This window comes from Chionomys nivalis, chromosome 14, assembly GCF_950005125.1.
Source record: "Chionomys nivalis chromosome 14, mChiNiv1.1, whole genome shotgun sequence".
NCBI classification, from domain to species: Eukaryota; Metazoa; Chordata; class Mammalia; order Rodentia; family Cricetidae; genus Chionomys; species Chionomys nivalis.
Window position 1 is genome coordinate 7,558,985 of NC_080099.1, and position 12,458 is coordinate 7,571,442.

At 50.6% G+C, this 12,458-nt stretch overlaps 1 protein-coding gene across 3 annotated transcripts in view; it reads left to right on the plus strand.

Moving 5' to 3' along the window:
* Positions 1-10,417, plus strand: part of Nfatc1 (nuclear factor of activated T cells 1) — a 110,469-nt gene extending 100,052 nt beyond the window's left edge. For all 3 annotated transcript variants that reach the window (XM_057788747.1, XM_057788749.1, XM_057788748.1), the window contains exon 10: positions 8,587-10,417. In XM_057788747.1, coding sequence (XP_057644730.1) covers positions 8,587-8,636 — 50 coding nt within the window. In that variant the 3' untranslated portion in view covers positions 8,637-10,417. The remainder of the gene's footprint in view (positions 1-8,586) is intronic.
* The last annotated feature ends 2,041 nt before the right edge of the window (positions 10,418-12,458 follow it).

The following is a 12,458-nucleotide window of genomic DNA, read 5'->3' on the forward strand; positions in this document are numbered from 1 at the left end:
ATATCGTAAAAGTTCAAAGTGGCAAATGCAAGGTACTTCTTAGAAGTTAGTTATTTGAGAATCACATTGGGCTTTAGGTATTTCTGGTTCCGCTTACCTAAATCACTATCCTCTTAGATTCCAAGCCTAACTTTAGCTAAAGGTTTTAGCTAAAGGTGCATTTTCTGGGAAGGTTAACGAATACTTTTTTGTAATTATCTTTTAGTCATAGGAACGGGAGAGAATGCCCTTCCTGTTTGGTTTCACTCCCCAAAAGGTTATTTTGGCTTCCCTTAAAAATAAAAATATTCTCAATGGCTCAAAGTCTGGGAAAACAAGCATTCTTCTGTCCCTCAGGAAAATGGAGGCAGCAAGTAGCCATTGCTTCTGTGTCATGGACTTGATGTCATGTGCCAGCCCATGTGGAAGGGTCCACGAGACCTCCATATGGTCCAGCGTGGGGTTCTGTAAGGATCGTTCAGGCTTTGCTTCCTGTCCTGGTTCTGTGGGAAAGATCGAGAGCTCTGAGAACAGCGTTGCTGTCTCCAGAAAAGAAGGGTTCCTTTGTGCCCGTAGGCGGTCCTTGCTGAGAGTCCCCGGTTGGTATCACGGGTTCCTGGGGCTGGGGGCACAGCTGCTTTCCCTTGTTGGAGCCGGTGGCACTGGTGAAGAGGCAGGGTATTTGTGTCACGAAGTGAACAGTGTCTGTGTTATGCGGAGATGGTTCTAGATGCCCCGTCAGTGGTGTTTTGTCTGCTCTTTGGAAGTACGGCCTTTCTCTCTGCTTAGTAGACGTCTTGAATGTGAAAGTAATGCTGAAATTGATGAACCAGAATTCTAAACTTTTAAGTCTGAATCTAGTGTCTAAGAACGAGAATCAGGCATCTGAATATCATCAAAAACATTTTTACCTGTCCCTCCCGGTTCCTCATTCCCCAGGCTGAGGGCGGCCCCCTCCCCAGCATGGTGGCATCAACTGGTCTCTTAGCTTATTTGGGTCACTGCTCAGCCTCAGATAGTTTCACCCAGAAAAAGGGACAGATGGACCACGTGGGCATGTGGGTGGCCATGTAGAGGGGACTCGGCTGTATCAAACCACCGTTTTGCCGGATGTCATGGCTACATCTGCCAGGAGGCTTATACAGCTAACCTTAGCACTGACCTGAAAGCCCAGCACAGGTGTTTGTTCTGATAACCAAGATTCACGTGCATACTTCAGAGGACCTGGAGGATGATGCTCCCAAGGCCGAGGTAAGGCTGCAGAGCTACTTCTGGGTAGCCATTTTGAGCCCCATGTACGGGCTGGGCTACGCAGTGCGGTTGCGCAGTGCGGTTCTACTCTGCTTTGCATTCTGTTCAGACCTTGTGATTTCCAATCCACTGCCGGGGCTTTTCCTCCTCCAGACGGACAGTGACTAGAAACTTCACCAGCGAACGCTAGCACCCTTGTGACTGTCAGACCCAGAGACGTGGATGAGTGCAGTGCTGGCGCCATTGCTTTGCCCTGCGGTAACCTGGAAAAGGCTTCTGTTCCCTGAGGTCGTCACAGCCAGTCTTCCCACAGCCGTCTGGGTGCTCCCGAGTGATAGTACCACACCCATGGGCTGCTTCCCACCTGTCCCTGCCTTCCCTCAGCACCTGAGCACCAGCTAGCCTGACCTCTAGTCAAAGTTAGAGTTGTAGTGACATGAGTCTCCTGGGAGCCACACAAGATGAGGCCCGTGATCTGTTCATCCTGTACGTGGTGGGTACTCAGTGAATGTTAGATGGGTTATAGGGAGAGCCACACGAGACGAGGCTCCTGGGCTCTTCATGGCGGGCACTCGATGCATGTGCATTGAGTTAGTAGAGAGGCCAGGCATGGTACTCATAGTGGAACCGGGCTGCCATCACTCCTGATTTGACCCTCCTGCTCAGGGGCCATTTACTTTCCCGTTAGCTGACAGAAGGACATAAAATATGGGAGCCCCTGGGGCCTTCTGCCACCCTCCCTACCACACGTTTCTCACCATAGCTTTCCCAGGCCCAGGGTGAGTTCTCCGAAGAAGAGTCTTGAATCTTCCACACAGAAGCTTACTCACAAGTTTGAGTGATGCTACCCCTTCCCCCAGCCTGCAGACGCTCCCAGGAAATTCGTGATAGGCTGGTGCTTACTGCAAACAGGGCCAGGGGATTTTCTCACATGGTACACCATGGGTTTCAAACATTGCTCCCTTCTGGGGGTTCTTTTGGGCCGCCATTCCGATGACGAGGCATCCTGCATTAAGGTGGCAAGCTAGGCTTCAGAGCCTGGATTTTTCTCTTACGACAGTCACTTTCCGCTGCAGCTTTGCCCCTCAGCAGAGTCCCACACAGACACACACAGACAGACACAGCCCTGCCAGTTTGCCTAGGGCTGTAGTTAAGGTCTGTGAGGTGGACTGGGTTGAACTCTCCGAGGGCCAGGTTGGAAGATGTCAGATTTTAAAACAAGGCGAGACGCAAAGAAATGGTGCTTATGTCAAGTTGGAGCCTTCTTTTAAAGCTTGCCTCCTCTCATCCCCCACTGCTCCCAGCCAAGAGCAGCCCACCTGACCGAAACCCACCACCCAAGGGTAATGTGAATGTAGTTTCTGAGATTGTGCCAGCAGCTTTGCCCAGTGCCAATTGAACTACCTGCTTCTCTGAGGGATTTGTTCACTGGCTGGCTGCCTCATAGCAGGATACTACCTTAGGGCTGTTTGTTCTTGCAGTGTCCCGGAAAACCAGCGACAGCACGGGCTTTGTATGCTTCTTCCCTTGTTTACCTCCATCTGCCCACCTGAAGTGGGAGATTTAAGTCCAGGAGGAGGGATTAAAACAAACAAAACAAGCCGGCTTTTTAGCCCAACAGAAGCCCAATGTCTGTCGTGAGCTGGTAATGGGGCAAGCACCGATGTGCAATGCTTTGTTTCATCTTAAGAGACGCGGGCAGCAGGGAAAGAAAGCAATAGTAAATACGAACATTGCCAAGGAGACAGAACTCTGTGCCCTGGGGAGCTTTGCAAGTTAAACCATGAAGATCAGGGAGGGCGTGAGAGTGAGTTCAGAAGCAGGAGCTGGCCACAGGATTTCAGAAGCCCGGGACACCCAGTTCCCTGCCACCTTCTCACAGGTCCTGGGCAACCAGTCTGGGCTTTTCATGAGTTTCCTAGTGAAGATTTTCAAAATTCACGTCTAACCCTGTGGACTTTCAGTGGGAACGCAGGCAGCAGAAGCAGAGGACAGTGGGACCCTGATGTCCAGATCCAGCTCCATAGAGCAGAGCGGCTGGAAAATAAAGGCCATCAGTCCCCACGTGGCTTCTGTGGTGTCTCTCCCTGACAGAGCTGGTTACTTCAGAACCTGCCTTATTCCTTCCCATGACTGCTACAAGGACCCCCAAATACAGACTGAAGCCTAAACCCCACAAAGGGTGTGTAAATGGTGGGCCAAATAATTCATTTCTTAAAGTTTGATTTAAGACCACCTCGGACAACTTTAGAAACTAAGAATTCAACCATGTCAGGTGACTTTGCCTAAAAGCTTTGCCCTTCAAAGGACAAGAGAGAGGTGGCAACAGGCATGCTCTCATGAACCCTTGCTGGTGTGCAGGGTTCTCTGCACAGATGCACAAAACCCACAAGTGACCAGAGATGGGAGCTCTGTCTCTCATGGGCACCTGAGATTCTCCTGCCGGTTTTCTGAAAGGCACTGAAAAAAGAAGACACAGCTATGTGTATATGACTGCCTCACTGGGGAGGACTTTCTGTCTCAGTAGGGGAGGACCTTACTGTCTCACGAGGGGAGGACCTCACTGCCTCACTAAGGGAGGACCTTACTGCCTCACTAGGGGAGGACCTCACTGCCTCACTAGGGGAGGACCTCACTGCCTCACTAGGGGAGGACCTCACTGCCTCTCTAGGGGAGGACCTCACTGCCTCTCTAGGGGAGGACCTCACTGCCTCACTAGGGGAGGATCTTATTGCCTCACTAGGGGAGGACCTCACTGCCTCACTAGGGGAGAATCTTACTATCTAACTTGGGGAAGGAAGACTTTCTGTCTCACCTTGGGAGGACTTTCTGTCTCATTAGGGGAGGACCTTACTGCCTCACTAGGGGAGGACCTTACTGCCTCACTAGGGGAGGACCTTACTGTCTCACTAGGGAGGATCTTACTGTCTCAGTAGGGGAGGACCTTATTGTCTCACTGGGGAGGACCTTACTGTCTCACTGGGGAGGACCTTACTGCCTCACTAGGGGAGAACCTTACTGTCTAACTTGGGGAAGGAAGACTTTCTGTCTCACCTTGGGAGGACTTTCTACCTCACTAAGGGAGGACTTTCTGCCTTGCTAGTAAGTTGCACAACTCATAGGTGACTAGCCAAGAAGCCTCTCTGCAGAACTTGGAAGACCCTCATTAAGATTTATAGGTACTGTGAGCACAGGTGGAAGGCTATGCCTGCACTTTGAACTCTTTGGCTCTTATACTTGAGAAATTGCTGACTTTCTATTTTGCTCAATTCCAGGCATGCACTCAGGGGTGGGTGTGAGTGTGGGTATGTAGATGAGATTCATAGGGACACACGCAGCCTGTGGGCACATCCCAGGTTATTGTAGCAATTCAAAGTGCCACACACATACTTTAGAGAGAGAGAAAAAAGCAATAGTTTCCACCTTAGGAGCATTTTAGAGAAAATCAAATATAAGGGAAAAAACCCTTCTTACTTATTAAATTGAATTGTGGTCTAACAGTTTGCCACATCCTGTCAAGGGACATCTGACTGAGTGAGCAGAGGTTCCTCTTTCAGGCAAGTCGTGAGGGTCACATGTCACCTGCAGTTCAAAACACCTCTATAAAGAGAAGCCTCCGTGTCAGTGGAAAAGCTGAATAAGAAGATGGAAATTATCAGTGGAGAAAAGACTCGGTGGGAACTCGTGGGTGGCATCACCACAGCTGTGTCAGAGAGAAAGCCACCCCAGAGGAACCAGCAGAGCCAGGGAAACGTGGGCCGATAGGGACCCAGAGCGATGACCTCATGGAAGAGAAAGTGGTAGCAGGAAAAGAACAGGGGGGATCGAGTTGTTGGTCAGCCATCTCCACCAGCTCAGGGGTGTCCCTTACCCACCAATGAAATGGATATATGGGCGACTGCACAGGCTGTATCACAGACATGTCTGTAGAAAAATGTACCCCTCTGTCATATAAATATATGGCATGTCACCATTGCAGCACTGTCTGTCCCAGCAATATGGACAGTTGTCCAGAGTGCCCCTAGAAAGAAGCCCTCCATCTTGGTTGTCGGTCAGTTGCCCCCTGCCCCGCTCAGCTCCACGGGCAGCTTTGGGAAAGCTCTATATGGGACGGTGTTTGTGCTTGTGAAACTAACTGGGCATCGTGAGCCTGTCAAACGCTAGGACACGCCTCCAGCCCACAGCCTAGGACAGGGAAGCTGGTCAGCCCCCTGAAGGCAACAACAGGCACCCACAGGGACAGGCCTTGAGCTCTCCAGAGATCTCGGTGGAAGCCCCAAACAAGACTGAGAAAGCAAAGTAGACATTGGGTGGCCGACGGCTGCCTCCAGTGGGGGACCCCTGCGGCTGAAGACCACTGAGTAATTCCCCTCCCTCAGGAGGGTTCTCCCTTTGAGACTCAGGTGCCCCAGTGGGCAGCAGGGGGAAGCCCACATCTCATGTTTCTTCCTCTTTTACCTTTAAAGCATTTTTTTTTGTGTGGTCTTGCCAGGCCCATGAGTAACTAGAAGATTCTCAGCTGCTTTTTAATGTCTCCAACATAAAAAGGCCATCATCCTTATCCCTCGGAACTCCCGTGGTCACAATTGCTTTCCAATCGTTCTGTCCCATTTGTATTACTTCTCAGATCTCTCTCGTGGTCCGTCATCACTCTGCCCGAGGCCATGTAGCTATTCCTCCAACATCCCCCTCCCATTGTGTGCTGTATGTACACTTGTGTGAGTGCATGCCTGTGGCACACAGGGAGGCTAGAGGAGGATTTGGATATCCTGTTCTGTCGGTCTCCACACCATTTCCCTGGAATTGAACTTGGAGCTAGCCCAGCAGCCGGCAAGCCCCAGGAATCCTCCTGCCTCTGTAGCCCACAGTGCTCGGATTACAGGTGTGTAGTAGCCACATCTGGCTTTTGACCATGATTGATGGGGATTTGCACTCAGGTCCTGACCCTTGGACACTAAATGCTCCTACTCACCTTGTCCCCAGCCCCTCCCATCCTTCATTATTACTCCCCAGCCCTTCCTTGCTCTCCTCATTGTTAGTGCTCCTTAGATCTCCTTCTGTTCCTTGGGTTTCCCGTTCTCCTCAAGAGTCTCCTTTACGCCTCCTTCTCTCGTTGTGACTGCGCTTCAAGCTCCTTTTCACCACTAAGCCTGACGGTAAACCATCGGTCTGTTGTTCAATCTGTCCTACGATTTGAATGAGCAGTAAAACGCTGGTTCCCTTAGTGTAGTGTGTTTGAATGGTGCCTTGCTCCTTGTATGGAGCCTGGTTAAAACGTATTTGGAACCCCTGAAATTGCTTCTGTCTCATCTCCCAGTCTTGGCATTTCATACCCCACAGACATCTTTCCCAGGACCACGTGCCCACCTGACACTCAGAGATGGTCACCCATCCAGAACCCTAGGTGGAGTGTTTGTCTTGACTCTGCCCTTACCTGGGAACCCAGTCTGGGCAGTGAGCACTCAGAGCCCTAATGCACGTAAGACTTGGGGACAGTGTGAGACAGATGGGACACCCTGGCAGTCAGGCACAGCTGTCTGTCACCGAAACAAAGATGGGTGTGGCACAGTGGAGGGGCCTGTGGCTTGTCTCCACCTCTGCACAGAGCTCTGAGCTTCAGCAAAGGTCTAAGCCCTTCTGACTTGGCCCCCCCCCCAAGAAATCCTAATGTCAGGCAAGCCTTTTTCCACACACACACAGAGAGAGAGAGAGAGAGAGAGAGAGAGAGAGAGAGAGAGAGGGAGGGAATGAAATTTGCGGTCTTTCCTTCTCAGCTGCTCTCTGACCTGGCACTGATGAAGCAGAGTACAGAGCAGACGGTGCGGCTCTCACAGGAGGGCTTCACAGGGAAAGGGAAAGAATAATTCAAGCCTCTTGTCCCGAGGTGTCCCTGCCAAGGAGCCAAAGGGGAAAGCTCAGCCTAAAGAGGTTGTCGAGAGAGCCCTGAGAAAAGCCATGCAGCTCAGAAGGGATTCAGGAAGGACATGTGACAATGGCTTCTACTGCACAGAGCAGCTGGCCCTTGGTGCCCCCCCCCCTCGGGGACCCTGCTGCCTGGCTGCTTCTCAGGGCTGTGCAGCGGCCCCGCACCCACACCCCAGTATCATGGAAAATGTTGGTAGCTACCAGGGCGCACTCCAGGGACAAGTTGAATCCTGATTGCTGGTCCCAGACCAGCCTGCAAGCACCTGGGCCTTGTTATTCCTCATTAGTGGCTGTGAAGTCACAGGGCCAGAGGGAGCCTGCATGCCTTCTGGTATTTTCCACACTAAAGACTGAGCCCTCTCTACAATGTGCTGGGCCCTGTGGTCAAGCATCGATCCTGGATCTGCACTGACCCATGAAGCTGGTCAGGAAGCCGCCATGGTTCATCTTTGCAAGTGTGACTCTGGAGGGAACAGCCTGGGGAGCAGCAAACACACCCTAGGCAGGGGAGTCCAGGAGTGGCAGTGGCCCTGGTATAGGGAGCCTCGCTCTTGTAAGGCTCTTGCCAAGGCAGCCCCTTTAGGGCCAGCCTGAACTGTTTGCCACCAGGCTTCCTTCTGCTATCAGTTCCCATGACACAATTCCTGGTTCCGCCAGTTGCGTTTTATTATTGTTATTCTTAAAACTATTGTTGGGGAAGGGGTGTTGAAAGGCAGTTTAGGGAAGGGAGTGGTGATGAAGCACACGCCCCCTGATGGCTCCAGGAAGCGTCCTCAGACAGGCTGGGGCCTCCATCCCTGAGTTCCAGGGGCTTATCTAGGTGTGGGGCGGGCGCTCCAGCCCATGGGGAAGGGAAGCCCGGTGGTTCCCTGACGTCAGCGTGGGTGCCCTGCCTTCAAACTCTGTTAGAAAATGGGACGTGGTGACAGCCGCCCAGTGACATTTCCTATCTCAGTGTGGATCAGGTGGCTGGGCCGAGAGAGGCAGGGGTGGAGAGGGAGAGAATGTTGTGCTGTTTGCTGGCCACAGCCTTTCCGAGCTTCTCTCATTTCCTGTCCATCTGCCAAAAATCACACGCTGATAGTGGCCATCACTGGCTTGTGGGTGCCGCTGTGACTTGACCCTCTTCAGAAAAACAAATGAAGTGTCCCAAACAAAGGGAGGTTCGTGACCACGGGAGGTCCCCACACCTTCTCTCCCCTCCTCTGAGCACACTCCCATGGGATGTTGTAGTGTGTCAACATCTTGTCGTTCAAACTAGGGACGTCCTGGAGTTGACTCCTGCCCTGGAGAAGATGTTCTGGGCCATCTCAGCGCCACAGACTGAATATAACCAGTTAGAAATGTGATGTTGGCATTCCCTGCTGTTACCTTGGAGGTTGGCAATAAGGGACCGTTTCCCTAATATTCCCTCCTCTCATTTTCTTGCAGTAAATGAAATCATACGCAACGACCTCTCCAGCACGAACCCCCACTCCTAATTCAGCGCCTTGGAGCTGGCAGAAGCTGTGTGGAGCTGGCTTGGTGCAGACAACTGGGCTTCAGCGAGCGAGACTTTGATGAAATAAACTGAACCCACATCTGGTACCACTCAGAAATCCCAACTTACCGATTCTAGGAGCTTATGTCTGAAGAAGTAACTCTCTAACAAGGATGGAGCAGAAGAGGAGGCCACTGCAACTCCTGAGAGAAAAGTCATCTCAGCGAAGAGAAGGGCTGGCCTGTGGGGCCAGGAGCAGATGCTGGCCCACGAAAGAAGGGCCTGTATGGCAGACTGACCCCAAGCCTGATCCTCCTGCCTACCGGAGTGAAACACTGGAAGTGCCTTATAAAATCCAACCACCACACCAGGGCATTGTGGAAGCAAGCATTGAATTTCCTACCCTAAGAGAATTTGTAGAAGCCAAAGCTATTTTGAAAACAAACAAACAAACACTTTGTTAGGAGCTTTTATCCTTTGTATTAATTGACAGGATTCTGGTGAGCTATGGCTTCCTATTTATTTCTGACTTTGCTGGCTGCCCTCCACAGCTTGCCTGCCTTTTCCAGTGCGTTCCTGAGGTCTTCCAATGGTCATCTCGGCTCTTTCCTAGTCAGCTCCATCCGTGTGACTAAAACCGCAGCTTTGTGAATAATAGTATGCTGAGCTTTTAGTTCTTAATCCGGCTTCCGACACAGCACAAGGAAGTTGAACGGCACAAGACAGGGATCCTGGACAGAACAAAACCTACCGGCTACAGGACAGAACCTTGTGTTTGCATGCGTGTACATATAGGCATATATTTATGTATAGATATTAAAGAACGGAGATGGTGATGACCAGTCCGTGCCCAGTGGGGGCTCCCGTGTTAGCAATAATGAGTGTCCACCTTGAGAATGCACCTCAGAGTCCAGACCCGATTTCCCAGCACCTTGCATCAGCATCTGTCGCCCCTGCACAGACAGGTGGCATTTTCCTATCTCGAGTAGTTACTGAGCACTCTAGACGCAGGAGAGCCGTGCCCAGATATCCATGACTATCGAATGGCCAAGTCTGAAGGTGGTTGGTTGTAAATAACCGTTACAGAAGGAGTGTAATATATTTGTTCAATTATAAGATATTATTTCACAGAAGCCTTATAGCTCTCTGCTTCATCTAAGAGGACAGTTACCAAAAACAATGTTTCTGTATGCAGTCTGTGGATAGCGTGTTTTCAGGTTAGTTTCCAGTAACAGATAGGCTGGTGTCAGCTGTGTGTAATTAGCTGCTTATTACAGTTGCTAGCAGTGACCTATTATTTCTTATAACCAAAAAGCATGGTTTAATTAAAACATGTTTAATGATTGTGCCTTAGGAGTTAATGCCCCCTTCTGGAACATGCCTGAATTGCACCTGTGGGTGGACGTTGTAAGTTAGTCACAGACGAAGTCATGAGAGGAAAAGCTCTCTCATAGGAAGGAAGATGCATCTTTAGAATGGTCGTCTGTAGATGGTGTTTTACCTTTCTCCAACTCTCAGAAAGAAACAAATGTCTGAAAGCCATATCGAACGTTTTCACACGACTGTGAAGAGCTGACGTGTGCCACCTTGTACACACACAGCTCCTGGTCGCCTGCAGGCTGCCTCCTGCCTGCATCTAGTATGTATCTGTGTTTGTTAGCATCATGGAGTTGCATGACCCATTTTTAGCAGACTGTCGTATGAAAGCAAGCGTTGGATATTTGTGTCAGCTATCTTTGTAGTTAGAAAATGGATCCAATAAAGCAGTATTTTTTTCTTTTTTTCCTCTGTGGCTAGACAGTCTGTGTGGGAGTGATTATGGGTCGCCACGCTTTCTTCTGTATTGCACGTGAACGTGAGGACCCGGGACAAGTGCTTTATGACGTGGAGCGGGATGTTCCTGTGTCGTCTGGGCACAGGAAGAAGCGTGTCTTCCCTTCCGGAAAGGAACGAGTGGATATGTGGTGGTGTTCTTAGGCACTGTAAACAAAGCACTTCAAAAATGCTCATCCAGGCTAGGTGGGGAAGGAACTTCTGCTTATGCCAAATACTTTCACTTAGAGAGACTCTGGGTGAGGCTCTGGCCACCCACATGCTCACTTGTGATTGGGCAAGTTGCTTAATCAAAAGAGGGATTGTGCTTTAGTTGACATGGCCGGTACCTTCTCTCTCCTCTCCTTCTACCCTGCTCTCCTCCCCCACACAGACTTCCCTTTAAGCGCTGGTGAGAAACCATATTGAGATACTCACAGACCAAGGAGACATGGAACAGCTATAGTATATCTGACCTTAATTATCTCTGAAGCAATATTCTGTGCCGGGGACTTGAGTGCCAAGGGTCTCGTGTCCTTTACTAAGAGGTTTACAGATTGATTTACAGCACTAGAGAAGCCGCCCTAAAGTGATATGCATGTGTCCACCCCGTCAGGTGCTGCCACAAGCTCATGGGACCTGCCCAGGGAGAATAACAAGAAAGGGATAGAGGATGATGTGGGAGAAGATGGCAGTTTATTATATTCAGAATCTTTGACCTGTGGCTGAATGTTGAGTCTCAGATCCAGGATGCTGGGTCTAAGGGAGGCAGCAGACTCGTGTGTCTGCTGAACAACTATGAAGCTACTGCTCCCTGACTGTGCTGAAAACTGGATCGGCTGGGCTTTGAGTGTGGTGGCTTTGTGCAGCCTAGGGTGCTGGGAGTTGTCCTTATCAGCATGTACTTTGTAAATTCCCATCCCCCACTCCAACAGTAGAATCTTCTAGCTCCCCTAGTGCACAAAAATTTACGAAATTATGGATGGATCCGCCCAGGAAGATGGGCTTCTGGAAATAGCACTGTTAGTTTTTTAAACCTTCCTGGTTGATTTTGATCAGTGAGGAAATATTGAAGAGTCCCTGGGCTCACTTGTAGCAGTGAAGTTGTGCAGGTTCGCAGGAAGCAATCGGAGCGGTTGTGTGTGGCCCTCACGTCTCCTTGAGCAAGGCTATAGCTCTCAGGGGAAGTGGGGGTGGGTAGTTGAGGCCGAAGCTTAACTGGGATGGTTGGGTCCTCTGGAGTACTTCATGCTCTGCTGGATACGGGCTTCCCATAGTGTCTGTCCTCGGTGACCAAAACTGCTCAGGGGCTTAAGGACTCGTTGAATGTGAGAAACAGCAACACAGAGCAACCCCACACCTGCTTCATTTCTGACCTAAGACTGCAGGTGAAGACTCTGATGTGTATACAATTTGTCCTCATGATCCAATGCAGATGTGTTGGGGTCCAGCTGCCTACCCTGGGGTCTCCCAAGGTAGGTAACAACGTTTGACTGAGAGTACAGTTAATCCATCCCTGTTGATGGACAAGACCATCCTGGGGTCTCTGACCTCACTCGTGAGCACCGCTGCAAACCTCCTCTTCCATGATTAGACTGTGGGCGGGCAGATGTGATGAGCCGGTCTCTTGCCAGTGCCAGTAAAGTGTGTGCAAAATTTGTTCCCCGTAGAAGAGGAAAAGAACTCTTACAGACGTCTCTCTCTCTCTCCCTCTCTCCCTCTCCCTCTCCCTCTCTCCCTCTCTCCCTCTCCCTCTCCTTCTCCCTCTCCTTCTCCCTCTTCCTCTCCCTCTCTCTCTCTCTCTCTCTCTCTCTCTCTCTCTGTGTGTGTGTGTGTGTAAGGAAGGTATCCTTGGGGGCTGTTCTTCATGAAGCGAGGAGCCATCAGCCTTTTTCTTCTGAGACAGGGTCTCCTGTTTGCTCGAGCTGCCCATTGTGTTAGGCTGTCTGGTCAGCAAGTCCTGTCTCTGCCTCTCCAGTGCTGGGATTTCAGCTATGTACTGATGTGCCTG